Here is a 17,257-nt window from a genome sequence, read left to right on the forward strand (position 1 = left end):
TTGGGCGTGAGGCGCGGGCAGACGGCGCGCGATTGGCCGGGGCCGGGCGGCGGCGGCCGCGCCGATTGGCTGTCGGCGGCGGGACGGGCGCGGATTGGGCGGTGGCGGCCGCGGGGGCGGGACTTCGGGCCGGTGCGATGGCGGCGGCGGCGGCCCCGGCCCGGGCGGCGGCGGCGGCGGCCGCGGGGGCCGCGATGGCGGCGGCGGCGGTGGCGGCGGGGCGGCGGCGGCTGCTGCGGGCGGCGGGGGCCGCGGCCGGGCGGGCGCGGGGCCGCGGCGGGCTGTAGGCGGCGGCGCCATGGAGCGGCCCGGGAGCGCCGAGGGGGCCTGGGCCGCGCTGCTGGGCCGGCAGCACCCGCAGGTACCGGGCGGGCCGGGGCGGGGGGGCCGCGCGCGGGGCCGCGGTGACGGTGCGGCCGTGCCCGCAGGCCCGGGAGTTCTGCCCGGGGGTGAACAACCGGCCCTACGTGTGCGAGACCGGGCACTGCTGCGGGGAGAGCGGCTGCTGCACCTACTACTACGAGCTGTGGTGTGAGTGCGGGCAGCGCGGAACGGGGGGAGCGGAGCTGCCGCGGGGGTCGAGGGCAGTCCGGGGGTCTGGGGAGCCCGAGGGCTCCGAGGGGGTCCTGCGGCTCTGGGGGGCTGAGTGACAGCGGGGGTTCCAGCGGGGATCGGGGGGCCCGGGCGAGCTGTGGGTCGAGGGGGGGCCGGGGGCTCCGGAGAGTCTGGGGGAGATCGGAGGCTCCGCGGAGATGTGGGGGCTCTGGGGGTTCCGGGGCCCGGGGGCTGCAGCCCGGCGCCGGGGGGGCGGGGGCTGTGTGTGAGGGTGACCCCCGCTTTGCCCCCCGCCCCGCAGGGTTCTGGCTGCTCTGGACCATCCTGATCCTGCTGAGCTGCTGCTGCGCGTTCCGGCACCGCCGGGCCAAGCTCCGCCTGCAGCAGCAGCAGCGGCAGCGCGAGATCAACCTCATCGCCTACCACGGTGCCTGCCACTACCCCCCCTCCGCGGGGGACCTCCGTGAGTGGGCACAGCCACCCCTGCACCCCCAGCCCTGCCAGTACCCCCATCCCCGGGGACCTCCGTGAGTGGGCACAGGGACCCCTGCACCCCCAGCCCTGCCAGTACCCCCATCCCCGGGGACCTCCGTGAGTGGGCACAGCCACCCCTGCACCCCCAGCCCTGCCAGTACCCCCATCCCCGGGGACCTCCGTGAGTGGGCACGGGGACCCCCCGCGCCCCCAGCCCTGCCAGTAACCTTCCTCCATGGGGGTCTGTGTGAGTCAGGGCACCCTGGACCCTCCTGTGCACCCCCCAGCACCTGCATCCCCCCTAACCCCACATCCCCCTCCCCTGCCCCTCCCCATATCCCCTTCCCCCTGGCTTTTCCACTCAGGCCCTCCATTTCCCCCTCCCCACCCCTGCCCCGGGCTCAGCCTTCCAGCTCCCTCCCCTCTGGGATCCCTTCCAGCCCTGCATCCCCCCAGCTCTGCCCCCTTTGCTCCCATGTCCTCTGGCATTCCTGTACCCCCCAGCCCTGCCCCGTGCCCCCCCGGGTGCCCCTCTGACCCCGCTGTCCCCCCCAGGGCTGTTGGCCTCCTTCAAGCTCCCTGCATACGAGGAGGTGGCCCAGCGCCCCGGGACGCCGCCGCCGCCCTACAGCCCCGGGAGCCCCTCGCTGTCCCCCGGCTCCTCCGGGGGCTGCAGCTCCTGCTCCTGCGGCTGCTCCTGCGCCTCCTCCCCCAGCAGCTCCTCGCTGTCGGCGCCGGGCACCGACGAGACGGACCCGGAGCCGGGGCCGGGCCCGGGGGGCAGCACCGCCGGCGGCTCCAGCAGCACCGGCACCGGCGCCAGCTGGGAGCTGCCCCTGCCCGAGGAGCCGCCGGCCCGCGGGGGCCCCTCCAAACGCGGCCCCCTGGACTTCCCCGAGGCCGAGGGCGGCCCCTGCTCCTACACCGAGGGGGGTGAAGAGGGGGTGGGCGGCGCGGCCCGGGGGGAAGGCGGCCCCGGGCGGCACCGGCGGCTCACGGGGGACTCGGGCATCGAGGTGGGGCGGGGCCCGGAGGAGGAGGAGGGCGAGGCCGAGGGCTGCGGGGGGCCAGGGGGTGGGGGGGGCCTGGCTCACCTGCGCTGCCTGTCTGAGCCCCCCCGGGACCCCCTGCTGGGGTCTGGACTCACCACGGAGCCCCCGGGGGCCCCTCACCCCGACTGACCTCCACGGTGACCCCACTCGTGGTGTGGCCCTGCCGGAGCCCCCTCCCCTCCAAACTGCTTCTGGGGCCCCCCCGTGCCCCTGGTGCTGCTGCCTGGGGGGGCCCCATCGCCGGGGGGGGCCCAGGCAGTGGGGGTGGGTGGTCCTGGCGCGTTCTCTCACCATTAAAGAGACGTGGAAGTACCGGAGCCCCGGTGTGATGAGGGTGCTGGGCTGGGTTGGGCCCCCCAACTGATCAGGGAGGGGACAAAGACACCCGCCGTGGCCTGGGGACATCGGGCTGAGCTGGGGCAAAGACCCCCAGCAGCACAGGGGACACAGCAACACCCTGACCCGGACAGGAACAGGCCACGGTCACGGAGGTTTATTGCAGGGGAGATGAGGGGGCTCCAGCACAGCCCCCCAGCACCTCCCCTGGCCCTGAGCTCACGGGGGGGCACAGGAACCCCCACTAATAGTCCTCGGCCATGGCGAGCACGACGAGCGCGGACCAGCCGGCGAAGGGGTGGCAGCCCTGCCCCGCGCCGTCGCTGTCCCGGTACTGCTCCCACAGGAACCCGGTGGCCTCGTGCTGCCGGAACATGTTGGTGACCAGGTTGTGGCGCAGCTCCCGGTACAGCCGCGCCGCCTGCTCGCGGTGCGGCCCCGCCGTGTGCGCGTACCCGTGCAGCGCCCGCAGCGCCAGGAAGTTCATGTTGACCCAGACGGAGCCGCGCCAGTACGGGGGGTCGTGCTCGGTGTTGCGCTGCAGGTACCAGGGGCTGTCGCGGGCCAGCGAGCGCAGCCCGAAGGGCGTCCAGAGCTTGGCCTCGCTGCGCATGGCGCCCAGCAGCGCGGGCAGGCGCGGGGAGTCCGCGCGCAGCAGCTGCAGCAGCAGCGGGAACAGGCTCACGTAGCCCAGCGCGCCCACGAAGCGCGGCCGCGGCGCCTCCCGCACCTCCCGGCGCAGCCGCGGGGCCGGCGGGGCCTGGCCGGGCGCGGGGGCCGGGCGGTGCCAGCGCAGCGCCACGGCCGTGCTGTGGTTGCCGAAGTCGGCGAAGGCGCCGAGCTCGGGCGCCCAGTGGTGCCGCTCCAGCAGGGCGTTGTCGCTCAGCGCCAGGGCCATGTCACTGTAGGGCTCGGGGGGCTCCCCCAGGCGCTCGGCCAGCGCCGCCAGCACGCGGGCGCCCAGCGCCATCCAGCAGCGCAGGTCCAGGTGCCGCTCCTGCTCCGAGGGGTGCGAGGCGCGCGGGTAATCGTCCAGCCCCGACGCCAGCGTCTTGGGGTTCAGGAAGCGCTCGGCGTCGGCGTCGCGGCCGCGCCAGCGGAAGGTGAGGGGCTCGGGGCCGGCCTGGGTGCGGTTGAGCCACGAGAACCAGGCGCGCAGGCGCGGGGAGAGGCGGCGCAGGTAGGGCAGGGGCGCGTCGGGCAGCAGCCGCTCCAGCGCCAGCAGCAGCGTCGGGGGGTTCGCCGTCTCGCTGTGCTGCAGCACGAACTCGGGGGGCACCCTGGCCCGCGCCTCGTCCCCCAGGATCTGCTCCCGCGGGATCCAGCCGTCGGCGTTCATGAGGTCGAGCCAGTGCGCCAGCACGTCGCGGGCCAGCGCGGGCGCCCAGCGGCCCAGCAGCAGCAGGTGGAAGCCCTCGTCCCACAGGAAGCCCCGCGGGAAGCAGGAGCGCGAGGGCGCGGCCGTGAACAGCACGGCCTCGGGGCCGGGCAGCGGCTCCGAGCGCCGCTCCGAGCGCAGCAGGGAGCGGCCGTGGAAGAAGCCGAGCCCCCCCAGGAGCTCGCTGAGCGCGGCCTGGGCGAAGCGGCGCTGCGGGGGGGTCGCCCCACGCGCCCCCAGCCCGAAGGTGTCCTCGAAGCGGCGCTCGAAGGCGGCCGCGTGCCGGGCCAGCGCCGCGCCCAGCGCCCGCCCCGCCAGCCGCCCCCGCCGCGCCCCCGCCGCGCTGCCCGACTCCAGCACCGCCTCCAGCACCGCCGGCGCCTCCAGCGTCACCTGGTGCAGCAGCAGCTGCCCCTGCGGGGGCTCCCCGGGCAGGGCCCCCGTCCTGGACACCCCCAGGTAGTGGCGCCGCGGCCGCCCCGGCGCAGAGAACAGCGAGGCTTCCCGGAGGCTGCGCTGGACCAGCTCCGTGAGGCGGTGCAGCCCCGGCACCCCCGCGGCCAGGAAGTTGTAGCTGAGGGAGACAGGGGGTCAGGGATGGGGGGCAGATGGGGTGATGGGGGGGAGGTGGGAGAGTCAGGTGGGGGGAGACACGAGGGAGATGAGGAGTCAGGGAGAGGGGGACATGGGGGACATGGAGTCAGGGGAAAGGTGGAAGTAACGGAGAAATGCAGGGAGGAGAGATGAGGGGACACAGATGGGATGCAGAAGGGCACACTGGATATTAGGGAAAGGGGGGACGTGGGGGAGATGGGGGAAGAGAAAAGGGGCGGACACAGGGAGAGAGAGGGAGACATGGAGTCATGGAATGGGGGGGAAACAGAGGAGACAAAAGGTGGGCAGAGATGGAGGGGCCGTGGAGGGGTAGGGGGTCGTGCCCCAGTGACTCACCTGGCGTATTTAGGCTCCTCCTCACCCTCCCCCGTTGGGGGTAGGAAGGTGAGGGTGAAGTTCCCGAGCTCCTCCGATGTTCCCTCCACGGCCGCCAGGCGGGTCCCGTCGTGCAGCACCGGCCGCAGCTCCCCCTGCCCGTCCGTGGCCACGTAAAAGAACAGGGACAGGAGCGGGGCCGGGCCTTTGCCCTGCGGGTAGGAGCAGGAGCAGGAGGAGGGTGACGGAGGGTCCCCGGCATCCCAACGCCTCTCCCGCCCTCCCTGCGCTCACCTCCGTCCTCGCCGTGACCCTCCAGCTCCAGTCCCCGCCGTGGTCTCCCCCCGGCTGCTTGACGAACTCCGTCCTGAGCAGCAGCCGCCCGTCGCGGATCTCCTGCACGCCGAAGTTCTCCCCGTCGTGCATCACCCACCCGTACCGGGCCGGCCCGTCGCCGCTGTCGCACGTGTGCCGCAGGCCGCCGCCGTGCTGCAGCCACATCAGCCCTGGGGGGCGCGGGGGGTCAGGGGAGGCTCCCGGGGCGGCGGCGGGGCCGGCGGAGCCCCGGGGCGGAGCCCCCGCCCGCGCCCCCCTCACCGGTCACGACGGAGCGCGGGCTCCGCGTCTTCATCCCGAAGTAGACGTGCGGCCGGTACGTGCCCCAGAAGTAGGAGGGCGAGGCGAGGGGCCCGGTGGAGCCGGGGGGGACGGCGGGGGGCGCGGGATGGGGGGTGACGAGGCGCGAGGCTTCGCTCCACCGGCTCCACTCGGTCGCCGCGGCCACGAGACCGAGCGCCAGCGCTGCCGCCGCCGCCGAGGCCACCAGCACCGTCCGGCCCCGGCCCGGGCCCCGCGGCTGCTGCTGCTGCTTCTGCTGCTGGCGGTGTTTCGGGTCCCGCGGCCGCTCCCGGGGCCGCTCCCGGGGTCCGTCCCCTCCTCGCCGCCGCCGCTCCCCCGCCATGGCCGCGGGCGCGCCCGGAGCGTCAGCGCCGCGCGACGGGCTGCGGGGAGCGCCGCGCGCCCCCTGGCGGGCGGGAGGACCCCGCGCGGTTCGGTCCTCCCAGGGACCCCCGCCCGACCCAAAACCGGCCCCGAGGGACAAGGACCCCCCCGGCATGCCCCCAACCCCGCCTTCCACCCAGTCCGTGCTCACCACGCCCTTAGAAGCCACTTCGTTATCCCCCTTGGTCAGCCCCATGGCTGGGAGGGGGTCCCCGCTACACTGACTCCCCTCCGCCACCCCAACAGTGCCCCCAAAGGGACCCCAGCCAGGAATCCCCCAGCCCTTCCCAGGACCCCCACGGATACCCGACCTCCCGGAGGACCTCCCAAGGACCCCCACTATGAACACCCAGTATCCCCTGGGACCACCAAGGGACCCCTGGTCTCCTCGAGGACCCTAATGGACCCCCACCCTGCATCCCTGGCATCCCCTGGAAGCTCCCAGGGTGCTCCCAGACTCTCCAGGGCCTCCAAGAAACCCCCAGCTGCCCCATTGTCCCCCAGGACCCCCAAGGGACATCCACCCTGCACCCCCGTCTCCCCAGGACCCCCCACATCCCCCCAGGAGTCCCCGTTAGATCCCGCCCCACCAGTAAGTGGTCCCAGTTGCAATCTCAGACCCCGGCCCGGCGCTGTCAGACCCCCACCCCCCGTGCCCCCCTTGCAGAGGTGGCCGGGACGGGCGGGGTGGGTTTATTGCGGGTCAGCCCTCGGGGCTGTTGCCCACGCAGGGCAGCCCCGGCACTCTCCAGCGGCGGGCGCGGTGCAGCCGCAGGGACAGCCACTGCTGGGGGCTGCCCGGGAGCGGCGGCTCGGCAGCGGCGCCGCGGGCACTGCCCCGCACATCGCCCCGCACATCGCCGCCCGCGCCCGGCGGGGGCGGCCCCGGCAGCGGGACCGCCACCTCCAGGGGGTCTAGAACGGGCAGGGGGTCCGGGGGTGGGTCCAGGGGGTGGGCGCCTTCGTCCGAGCCTGGGGAGGGATGGACGGACTGGGATACAGGATCCTCCTTCTGCTGAGACTCCCTGTCCCCGTCCTAGTTCTCATTCCCTGACGTTCCCATCTTCATCTCCACCCCTATCCTTGTCCCAGTCCCCGTCCTCATTCTTTCTCCATCTCCATCCCACCTCTATTTCAGTCCCACCCCCGTCCCATCCCTATTTCATCCCCACCTCATCCCACCCCCCACCCCATATCCCCATTCCACCCCGCCCCATCCCCATACCTCCATTCCATGTCATGCCATCACACCCCACCCCACCTCATCCCACCCCACCTCATCCCATCCCACCTCATCCCACCCCACCCCATCCCACCCCATCCCATCCCACCCCACCCCACCCCACCTCATCCCATCCCACCCCACCTCATCCCATCCCATCCCACCCCATCCCACCCCATCACACCGCATCCCATCCCATCCCATCACACCCCACCCCACCTCATCCCATCCCACCTCATCCCACCCCATCCCACCCCATCCCATCCCATCCCCTCCCATCCCATCCCATCCCATCCCATCCCATCCCATCCCATCCCCTCCCATCCCATCCCATCCCATCCCATCCCATCCCACCCCATCCCATCCCATCCCCATCTCCTCCCCATTCCCATCCCACTCCCACCCATCCCCATATTCCACCCCTCCCACGCCCCCCCCGTCCCACCCCGCCCCATTCCCGCCCCTCCCCGCTCTCACAGCAGCGCCGCAGCCCTGCCCAGCCGCGGCCGTGCCCGCCGCGCCCCCCGGGCTGCTGCAGGAGGCAGCGCACGGCCGTGTCCGTGTGGCGGAACACGCGCAGCGCCCGCAGCGCCTGCCGGGCCTCGGGGGCCAGCCCGGAGCGCTCCGAGCACAGCAGCTCCCGCACCGCCTCGAAGTCCCGCCGCAGCTGCATGGCTCCCTGCAGGCTGGGACGGGGCCAGGGTGGGCATGGGACCCTCGGGACCTCCCCGGGACCCCCCGCACCGCCACCGCACCCTGGGACCCCCACGGGGATCCCGGAACTGCCGCCGGATCCCCAGAACTGCCCCCCAGGACCCCCGAGACCCCCACTGGGACTCCTTGAACTGGTACCGGGACACCCAACCTGCCACTGCCACCCCCGCCCTGTCATGGGACCCCCGGCACTGCCACTGAGCCCCCTGTTACTGCACTGGGACTCCTGCAACTTCCACCAGGACCCCCGGGACCCTCACCAGGCCCCCCGGCCCCACCTCTCGGACCCCCAGCACCGTCCCTGGGACCCCCGCTCTGCCCCCAGGACTACAAAGGCGCCCCTGGCACTGCCCCTTGGCTGTGGCACGGGGTGTGGAGCCCTGTCCCCAGTACCTGAACTTGATCCTGTGGGTGAGGATGTGGTCCATCCAGGCCTCCAGGAAGGCCGTGGTGACCCGTGCCAGGGTGGGTGCCTGGGCATCGCGGGGCAGGGCCTGTGCCCCCTGCAGCACCTGCCCCAGCACCGCCTGCACCGCGGCCGCCGCGTACGCGCTGGGGGTGCTGGGCAGCTCTGGGGGGGCACGGGGACCCTGCTCAGCGCCGTGACCCCCACAGCCCCCGAGCACCCCAACGTGCCCCCAGCCCCCCGCACCCACCGGCGCGGGGCCCGAGCCGCCAGTGCCGGCCCAGAGGCATCGTCTGGTCAAAGATCTCGGCCGAGAGCCGCTTGCAGCTGGTGGAGAACATCTGGAGCACGTCCCCGGAGAAGAGCTGGGACAGGGTGGGGGACACGGGGTGACACAGGCACCCAGGGCACCCCTCTGCTCAGGACCCCCCACTCGGTCCTGCCGTACCTGGATGTTGTTGGCCACTCCGTGGATCTGCCGGCACAGCTGGAGCTCCCATGGGGACGGGGGCTTTGGGGGGGTGTCCCCATCAGTGTCCCCTGGCTCTGGGAAGGTCCCACTCACCTGCAGTGCCAGCTGCTCTGTGTCTGCCTTCAGCACCTGGAGGGGAGCAGGAGGAGTGAATCCAAGCCCCAGCCCCCCATGCCCCCCGTGCCTGCAGGTCTCCCTGGGTGAGCAGCAGGAGCTGGGGCAGTGCCCAGTCCGCCCTGTGCCCCCCAGGCCCCCCATGCCCCCCGTACCTGCAGGTCTCCCTGGGTGAGCAGCAGGAACTGGGGCAGTGCCCAGGCCGCCAGGTACCGCCCGGCCCTGCCCGTCAGCCACGCGTGAGCCGCCGCCGCCGCCGCCAGACACCGGCTCAGCACCTGCAGCCGCAGGCAGGGACCCCCAGGGGATGCTGGGGGCAGGGGTCAGCACAGAGGGGCCCCCCGTGCCCCCCCACGCACCCCGGACCCTGCTCACCGTGTGGGCGGGTGGGCAGTGGGCGCAGGCAGCGCAGGGCCAGCGCCAGGGCTGGGAAGAGGCGCCGGAGCTGCTGCGCCGTGCGGCTGCACCCCGGCCCCGGGGGCCCCCCTGGGACCCCCAAGCACTTGTCCGACAGCCCCGAGCCCAGGGCACAGGTGAAGTCTGGGGAGGAAACAGTCAGAAGCCCCCAACACTGCACACATCCCACACTGTACCTCACACCTGCACCCTGGACCACAAACCCTGCCCCCCACACCCTCACTGCATACCCCCCAGATCACCCCCCACTCATCCCATGCCCACGGTGTACCCCACACCTGCACCCCAGACCTCCCTAACGCTGTTCTCTAACCCTGTACCCCCGTCCCCCACCCCGCACTTCCCCCAGCCCCCGTACCCACGTCCCAGCTGCAGAGGATGCTCCGGCACATCAGGCGCAGGCAGAGCACCCCCAGCTCCTCCTGGCACTCGGGGGGCACACGGGCTGCGGGGGCACACGGAGGGTCAGGGCAGGGCAGGGATCCCCCTGGCAGCCCCTGCCCCCATGTTCCCACGTACCCACGGCGAGCGCGCGGCTCAGCTCCCGCGCCGCGGTGACGGTGGCGCTCGGGGTGGCGGGGGGGGTGCCCAGGCCGTGCCCCAGCGCGGCGCCCGCGGCCCCCCAGAGCAGCGGGCGGTACCGGGCGCCCAGGGCGGCGGCCGCGGGGCCGCGGGCGGTGTCCAGCCACCGCACCGACTTCCAGCCGCCCGCGCTGCCCGGGCGCGGCCCCGCGGGCTCGGGGCTCTCGGACAGCACCGGCTGCCACAGGCTGTCGGCCGAGGCCACCAGCGCCCCCAAAACGTGGCCCGTCAGCTCCTCGTCCTCCAGGCACAGCTCCTGCAGCTCGGCCGCCAGCCCCGGCAGCGCGTCCGCTCCGCAACCTTCCGCGGCCGTCGCCGTGTCCGTCCCCGCGGCATCGTGCCCTCGCGGCCACGGCACCGCCACGTCCTCCCAGCACACGTGGCCGTCCCCGATGTCCCCGCCCCGGGGCTGCAGGAGGGGCTGCAGCCGCTCGGCCACGGCCCGGCCGCGCTCGGCCGCCAGCACCCGCAGCACCCCGTCCACCGTGAAGGGAGCGGGGAGACCCCCGGGACCCGCCTCGGGGCCCAGCTCCTCCGCCAGCCCCTGCACCACGCGGTTGTAGATCTCCAGCCCCTGGAAGAGCTCGGCCAGGCTCTCGGGGGCCGGGGCGGGGGTCCCGGGGCGGCCGAGCGCGCGCAGACACCCCTCGGCGTGGCGCCGGGCCAGGCGCGCGGCCATGAGCGCCGGCAGCAGCAGCGCCCGCCGCATGTGCGCCACGGCCTCGCGCCGGTGCCGCGGCAGCGCCCGCAGCCACGCGTCCCCCCGCAGCCGCCGCCGCAGCGCGGCCCAGTGCCCCGCGTGCGCCCGCAGCTCCAGGCACAGCTCCCGCAGCACCGGCCCCGCGCGGCCCCCGCGCCCCCCCGGCGCCGGCAGCGCCAGCAGGCGCCGCAGGAAGTCGGAGGAGGCCTTGAGGCGCCGGGCGAAGTCCCGGGCCAGGCGGAGCAGGTGGCGGTGCCGCAGCAGCGCGTGCAGGGCCGCCCCCCGCGCCGCCACGCGCTGCCGCACCGCGTCCCCCGAGAAGTCTCCGGTGCCGCCGGGACGGGGCCGCACGTGCCCCTGGAAGGTCTCGGTGCGAGGGTCCTCCCAGACGCGCAGGCAGCGGCGCAGCCCCGCGAAGCTCTGCTCCAGCGGGGTCACGACGGATGCGGCCTCGTCGTCGTCGTCGCTGTCGCCGTCGCCGTCGCCGCGCCGGCGGGGCCGCGGGGGCAGCAGGCGCCACAGCCCCGGGGTGACGCAGCTGCGCAGCATGGCCTCTGCCCGCTGCAGCGAGCGCGCCAGGGGCCCCCGCAGCCCGCCTGCGGGCACGGCACCCTCAGCGTGGGGCAGGGACCGCGGGGTGGGGCACAGACCCTCAGTGGGGGAGCCTCTGCCCACAACCCCCTCATCTCTGCCACCCCAGCCCTGAGCCCCCCAGCCCTCTGGACACCCAGGGAGTCCCAGAACCCCATCAGGGTTTCCGTAGTTCCCCCCAGTTCCCATATCCCATTAGGTCCCACACACTATCCCCAGGATCTTCATAACCCACCGCGGTTCCCGCAGCCGACCCAGGACCCCAGACCCCATTAGGGTCCCCACAGTCCCCCAGAATCCCATACCCCCTCAGGGTCACCACAACACCCCAGGACCCCGCAGCCCCTCAAGGTCCCCGCAGCCTCCTGAGTGTCTCACCAGGCTCGAGGAGCTCCCCGCGGGCCGCCCCATCACCCGGGGCCGGCCGGGCCGTCAGCAGCAGCAGGATGAGGCCGCCCAGGCCGGCGTCGCCCACCTGAGGGGTGCGGGGGGCTCAGGACCCCCGGGCTGGGGCGAGGGGCGGGGCCACCGCCGATGGGGCGGGGCCATCCCATTAGCCCCGCCCCTCCGCTCTGGCAGCGGCGGCGTCCTCCGCGATGACCACGCCCCCTTCCGCAGTAGCCACGCCCCATGTCTGACCGGTCACGCCCCCAGCCCCTTGGGTACGCCCCCTCCCGGGCCGTTGCCATGGAGACGCCGCGCTGCGCGGGCCCGCTGCCCCCCTGCCCGCCCTGGTACCGCCCCGGCCCCGCCGCTCCCCGTGAGGGGGGTCCGGACCCCCCTCCCCGCGTGGCCTCACCTGCAGGCAGAGCTCCCCGCCGCGTCGCTCAGCGCCGCCGGCCTCCATGCCGGGCCATCCCGGGGGCGGCGGCAGCAAAGAGGCTTAGGCCGTGCCCGAGCTAATCCGGGGGGTCGGGCCTGGCTGGCCGCCGGGAGGGGATCGGCGCGGGGGGCGGGACGAGCAGCGGGGAGCGGCCGGGCCCGCGGCCTCGGGGCAGGCGCGGGCGGCGGGAGGGGACGCGGAGCGCCGGTGCCGCTCGGTGCGGGCCCTGCGGGCCGCCGTCCTGCCCGCACCCAACATGGCAGCGGGGCGGCCTCAGGCGGCGCCCTGCCCCACTTCCCGTCGGGGCCGTGACGCGCTTCCGGCGCGCGGGGCGGCGGCGATGCGGGGCGGGGGCGGCACGCGGGACCGGGACGGGTCCGGCCCGGGCAGCTCCGCCTGCGGGGCCGCCTCCGCCGCCTGCCCCTGGGGCTGCACGCCCGGCCCCGGCGGCTGGAGCGGCGGTACGGGCCGGGGGGGCGCGAAGGGGGAGCCCGGGGCGGGGCCGGGGAGCGGGGCTCGGGCCGGCCGGGTTCCGGTTCCACCTCCGCCGGCTCACGGCCGCCTGCGCTCTCCGCAGCGGCCTTCTGCCCTCTGCACCGCCTGTCCGGCCTCGGCGACCTCCCGGTGCTGCCGCAGGGCCCCTCCCAGACGGTGATCCAGTACGAGGGGGGAGAGGTGTGTCTGCTCTGGGACGGCGGTGAGTCGGGCAGGGGGTATCGGGGGGCCCGGTGCCCGGGAGCTGCCCCTCACACCCTCCGCTCTCCCGCCAGGCCCCAGGCTGGAGGATTTCTGCCAACTGGGGGATGACGACGAGGACGAGTCCGACACAGATGACGAGGAGCGGGATGAGTTTTGGGACGTTCCCCTCGTGGAGCGGCCCCGGCCCTACAGCTACTGCGGCTTCAGAAAATCCTTCTTGTGCGCGGAGCCGCCCCTGCCGCAGCCCCCCCGAGCCCCCCCGAGCGCACCCCTGGAGGTGCGGCTGGACCGGCTGCCCACGCCCCGCTGGGCCCGGCTCACGGCAGAGGTGGGCAGTTCCCCCCCTGCCCCTCCCGCTCTCCAGGGGCGGGGGGTCCTGGGCTGGCATGGCGAGAGGGGCCTCACCGTGTCCTTCCCCCAGGAGGCGGAGAGGAACGCGCGGGAGCTGGTGGCGGAGGAGGAGCGGGTGAAGAGGAAAGCGGAGAAAAAAAAGCTGAAGAAGAAGGTGGGTGAGCCCTGGGGGGTCACTGCCAGCCCCTGGCGTGCAGGCAGCTGCTGTCCCTGAGCCCCGGGGGCGCAGGGCCGGGGGGGTTTGGGAGGGCCTGCATTGCTATGATGGCTCCATCTCTTCCCTTTCCAGAAGCAAAAAGACCGGAAAAAACGGGAGAAACTAGGTCAAGAGCAGAAGAACAAGGAGAACACTGACCCAGTGAGTGACTTCTCCGACCCCCTCAAGCCGTCCTGGGGGTCCCCAGAGCTGGGGGCTGGTCAGCACCACCTACACCAGCCACCCCTCTCCCTCCCTGTCCTTGCAGAGCCCCCCGGTCCCAAGCGGCCTCGCGGGCACTGGCCCCCCCCAGGATGGTGCTGAGGAGGAGGGGGAGTGCACAGACCCATCTCCACCCCCTGAGAACTCCCCAGCCCCACCAGAGGACACAGAGGGAGCAGAGGTGAGTGAGGTTCTCCCCAGGGGGCTGTGTGGGCACAGGGGGGGGTGTCTCTGGGCTCTGCCTGCCCACGCCCTTCCCCCCAGGAGGAGCTGGACCTGAGCTGCACCTTCGTCTGCAAAGCGCGGGAGAAGGCGGGGGTCCGGCTGCCCCCCCCGGGCAGGGAGCGGCCCCCCGGCACAGGGGACACGGAGCCGGGCAGGAGGGCACCGGAGAAGGGCAGTGGGGAGGGCCCTGCCCCCCCCCGGGTCCCCCAGCCCCCCGGCCCCAGTGCGGTGGAGCAGAGCCTGATGCTGGCAGGTCAGTGCAGGGACCCCCGGGGATGGGGGGGATGGGGGGCTCTCCTGCTGTGCCAAGGGGGTTCTCCCTGCTGCTCTGGGGATTCTGTGCTGGGGGGGCTCTCCCTGCTGCTCCCCAGCTCATGGGGGGGCTGTGCCAGGGAGGTTCTCCCTCCTCAGGGTAGTCTGTGCTGGGGGGCTCCCTGCCCAGGGTGTTCTGGTCTGGGGGTCCCTCTGTGCAGCTCCTCAGGTGCAGGGCAGCCCTGCCCTGGGGGTGCTGTGCAGAGCTCCTGGCTGGCGCAGCTGCAGGCTGTTCCTGGGCCAGGGGACCCTGTCAGCTCCGTGCCCCCCGTGCCCCCAGGCCGTGGGATCGCTGCAGCCCAGGCGGGCCGGCACGACGAGGCCGTTCGGGCCTTCAGCGCTGCCCTGAAGCTGAACCCCCGGGAGCACCGGTGAGTGGGGGGGTCCCGGGGGGTCCTGGGTGTCCCAGGGTGGGGGGGCCGGGCAGCAGCGACCCCCCTGTCCCCACAGGCTCCTGGGGAACCGCTCGTACTGCCTGGAGAAGCTGGGCCGATACGAGGAGGCGCTGGGGGACGCGGAGGCGGCGCTGGGGCTGCAGCCGGGCTGGCCCAAGGGCTCCTTCCGCAAGGGCAAGGCCCTGCGGGGGCTGCAGGTACCCGGGGGGGCTCCAGGGGCTGCAGGAGGGGCTGGGGGCTGAGGGCAGGGCACTGGAGGGGGCCTGGAGGGTGCCATGGCTGGGTGAGGGGCTGCAGCACACCAGGAGTGGGGGGGGGGGGGGGTTTGGGAGGCTGTAGTGTGCCATGGGGTGCTGTTGGGGCTGAGTTGGGGGCTGCGGGGTGCCAGTGGGGCTGGGTCAGAGCTGTGGGGATCTGGGGGAGCTCTGAGGTGCTATGGCTGCATGGTACAGGCTGAGGGGTGCCAGAGTTGGGGAAGAGGATGAAGGAACCAGATGCGAATTAGGGTGTGTGGGGTGCTAGGGCTTGGAGGACTGGGAAAGGGGCTGGGTGGAGGGCTGGGAGATGCCAGTGGGGCTGGGGGGTTTCCTGGGGTGCCATTTGGGCAGTGGGGTGCCTGTGGGGCCGGGCGGGGGGCTGTAGGTGCCCTGGGGTGCCGTTTGGGCAGTGGGGTGCCCCTGGGGCCGGGTGGGGGGCTGTAGGTGCCCCCTGCCCCCAGCGCTACGCCGAGGCCGCGCGCACCTTCGAGGAGCTGCTGCTGCGGGACGGGGCCCACGCTGAGGCCGCTGCACAGCTGGAGGCCTGCCGGGCCCTGCTGCGGGTGAGACCCCCATCCCCTGCCCCCCATCCCCTGTTCCCCACCCCCTGTGCCCCCCACACCTCACCCCTGTCCCCCCACAGCAGCACAGCCGCCCCGGGGGGGTCCCCGTGTCCCCTTTCCTGCCTGAGACCAAGGAGCCGCCGCTTCTCCCCGGTAAGGGACCGGGGCTGGGGGGGCCCCGGGGGTGTCCCGGTGGGTGCTGACCCCCCTGGCCCCTCGGCAGGGGGGTGGGCCAGCGGGAGCTGCCAGCAGACAGGTGACAGGAGCGGTGGGGGGGGGAGCCCCGGAACCCCCACGAGGGACCGAGGCCAGGGACCTGCCACGGCCGCCAGCCCCCTGACCCTGCCACCGAGCCACCCTGCCAGGTACGGGGCTCCAGGGGCTGGGGGCACCCAGAGCCCCCGTGGTGGTGCTGGCTCTGGTGACAGCGGGGTGGCTCTCTGCAGGGACTGCTTCCCGCTCTGGGTGGGCAACGTCACCCCCCAGATCAGCGAGAAGGTGCTGCGCCGCACCTTCGGCCGGTGAGTGACCCCCAGGACCAGGTACTGCCCCCCGGGTCCCCCAGCACAGCCCTGGGGACCCCCAGCCCTGTCTGTCCCCATTCCCTGGCGGTTCTGACCTGCAAGGGCAGCTCTGGGGGGGGGGGTGTCTGTGATCTACTTTCCCAGATTTGGTGGTATCTAAGCTTCCTCCAGCATTGGGGGTCTCTACTGCACTGCTTTGGGGTATTTGTAACTGTTTTCCCTCAGATTTGGAGGTTTTTGATCCCCCTTCCTGTGGTTTTGAGGGTGTCTAGTACTCTTCCTCCACCTTCGAGGGTTTTTCGTGCTTTCCTGCCGCACACATTTGGGGGTGTCTGAGCCCCCTGCCGCATTTGAGGGTCTCTGACCCCCCACCCCGTGGGGTTGGGTACCTCTAACCCTCGCCCACCCCACGTTTGGGGGTCTGTGCCCCCCAGGTTCGGGGAGATCCACTCGGTGCGGATGCTCCCGGGCCGGCGCTGTGCCTTCCTCAACTTCTGCGGGAAGGGGGCGGCGGAGGCGGCCTTTGGGGCCATGCAGGTGAGCTGGGGGGCACACGGGTACCCCACACTGGGACAGCCCTGCCCTGGGACAGCCCTGCCCTGGACAGCCCTGCCCTGGACAGCCCTGCCCTGGACACCCCCGCCCTGGGACACCCCCGCCCTGGACAGCCCCGCCCTGGACACCCCTGCCCTGGGACACTCCTGCCCTGGACACCCCCGCCCTGGGACAGCCCTGCCCTGGACACCCCTGCCCTGGGACAGCCCTGCCCTGGACACCCCTGCCCTGGGACAGCCCTGCCCTGGACACCCCTGTCCTGGGACAGCCCTGCCCTGGACACCCCTGTCCTGGGACAGCCCTGCCCTGGACACCCCTGTCCTGGGACAGCCCTGCCCTGGACACCCCCGCCCTGGACACCCCCGCCCTGGACACCCCCGCCCTGGACACCCCTGCCCTGGACACCCCTGCCCTGGACACCCCTGCCCTGGACACCCCTGCCCGCAGGGCCTGTCCCGGTGCCAGCTGCCCCTGTCCCCAGGGTGCCACCGTGGAGGGCAGCGAGCTGGTGCTGCAGCTCAAGCACCCGTCCCACGCCACGCCGGCCCCCCTGCCCCGCCCCAGGGGGGGTCCTGCCCCCGGGGGGCTGCTCAGATGACCCTGCTCTGTCGGGGGGGGGCTGCCGGGGCCCCCCCCGCACCTGCCTGTACCTGCCTGTACCTGCCTGTGCCTTGTCCCCACGCTGGGGGTGAGAGTGTCCCCCCCTCCTGCCCTGGGGGGTCGGGGACCCCCTGCAGCCCCTCGTGCCTGGGGGGGGTGGGCCCAGGCTGATCCCCGTGGCCCCTCAGGGATTTGTTTCCTATTTGAGTTTTATAATAAAACTGAGACTCTTGTCCTTCTCTCTGGCTTTTCCTTCCCTTGGATTGGTGCCTCCCCCCACCTCCCCAGCCCTCCTTCCACCCCCCTGCCGTCTCTGCCCCCCCCCCCCAGTCCTGGACCCCTCTATTCCAGCCCCCCACGTCCCCTTCCCATGTTGCCCCTCGCCCTCCCGTGTCCCTCCAGCCCCGGGGGGCAGCGGGGGGGTCCCCACCCCCCCCCGGAATGTCACTTGCTGGTGACAGGAGCTTCAGGGTGGGGAGTGACAGGCGGGACATCAAATACAATTTGATTAATATGCAAATTGAGGGGGGGAGGGTCGGCCTCAGCCGGTAATTAATCACTGGTTAAAACAAATTAATGCCCGCGGCGGG

General features: G+C 73.5%; 4 protein-coding genes across 6 annotated transcripts; 2 read left to right on the plus strand and 2 right to left on the minus strand.

Annotated features, from left to right (window-relative positions):
• The first annotated feature begins 225 nt into the window (after positions 1-225).
• WBP1 (WW domain binding protein 1) lies at positions 226-2,393 on the plus strand. Its single transcript, XM_064653691.1, has 4 exons — positions 226-361; positions 429-531; positions 857-1,018; positions 1,585-2,393. Exons 1-4 carry the CDS (start codon positions 299-301, stop codon positions 2,208-2,210), a joined length of 954 nt encoding a protein of 317 aa, XP_064509761.1. The 5' UTR covers positions 226-298; the 3' UTR covers positions 2,211-2,393.
• A 159-nt stretch (positions 2,394-2,552) lies between these two features.
• On the minus strand, positions 2,553-5,737 carry MOGS (mannosyl-oligosaccharide glucosidase). Its single transcript, XM_064653667.1, has 4 exons — positions 5,323-5,737; positions 5,020-5,231; positions 4,747-4,937; positions 2,553-4,369 (listed from the first exon to the last, which is right to left on the minus strand). Exons 1-4 carry the CDS (start codon positions 5,684-5,686, stop codon positions 2,662-2,664), a joined length of 2,475 nt encoding a protein of 824 aa, XP_064509737.1. The 5' UTR covers positions 5,687-5,737; the 3' UTR covers positions 2,553-2,661.
• A 620-nt stretch (positions 5,738-6,357) lies between these two features.
• Positions 6,358-11,878, minus strand: CCDC142 (coiled-coil domain containing 142). 2 transcript variants are annotated; one of them, XM_064653665.1, is made up of 11 exons: positions 11,745-11,878; positions 11,324-11,420; positions 9,592-10,950; positions 9,431-9,517; positions 9,031-9,195; positions 8,811-8,965; positions 8,518-8,670; positions 8,320-8,434; positions 8,057-8,234; positions 7,427-7,635; positions 6,358-6,699 (listed from the first exon to the last, which is right to left on the minus strand). In XM_064653665.1, exons 1-11 carry the CDS (start codon positions 11,790-11,792, stop codon positions 6,431-6,433), a joined length of 2,835 nt encoding a protein of 944 aa, XP_064509735.1. In that variant the 5' UTR covers positions 11,793-11,878; the 3' UTR covers positions 6,358-6,430. The 2 variants fall into 2 exon arrangements, with proteins under 2 accessions (XP_064509735.1, XP_064509736.1); XM_064653666.1 differs by lacking the exon at positions 7,427-7,635.
• Positions 11,561-16,906, plus strand: TTC31 (tetratricopeptide repeat domain 31). Of its 2 annotated transcripts, none has more exons than XM_064653672.1 (15): positions 11,561-11,705; positions 12,346-12,465; positions 12,539-12,795; positions 12,889-12,972; positions 13,108-13,176; positions 13,283-13,417; positions 13,501-13,714; positions 14,054-14,144; positions 14,224-14,365; positions 14,887-14,988; positions 15,069-15,141; positions 15,212-15,353; positions 15,435-15,509; positions 15,947-16,049; positions 16,549-16,906. In XM_064653672.1, the coding sequence occupies exons 1-15, from the start codon at positions 11,576-11,578 to the stop codon at positions 16,663-16,665; spliced, it is 1,854 nt and encodes a 617-aa protein (XP_064509742.1). In that variant the 5' UTR covers positions 11,561-11,575; the 3' UTR covers positions 16,666-16,906. The 2 variants fall into 2 exon arrangements, with proteins under 2 accessions (XP_064509742.1, XP_064509743.1); XM_064653673.1 differs by lacking the exon at positions 11,561-11,705 and adding an exon at positions 12,004-12,229.
• The last annotated feature ends 351 nt before the right edge of the window (positions 16,907-17,257 follow it).

This window comes from Pseudopipra pipra, chromosome 4, assembly GCF_036250125.1.
Source record: "Pseudopipra pipra isolate bDixPip1 chromosome 4, bDixPip1.hap1, whole genome shotgun sequence".
In the NCBI taxonomy this organism is placed as follows: domain Eukaryota; kingdom Metazoa; phylum Chordata; class Aves; order Passeriformes; family Pipridae; genus Pseudopipra; species Pseudopipra pipra.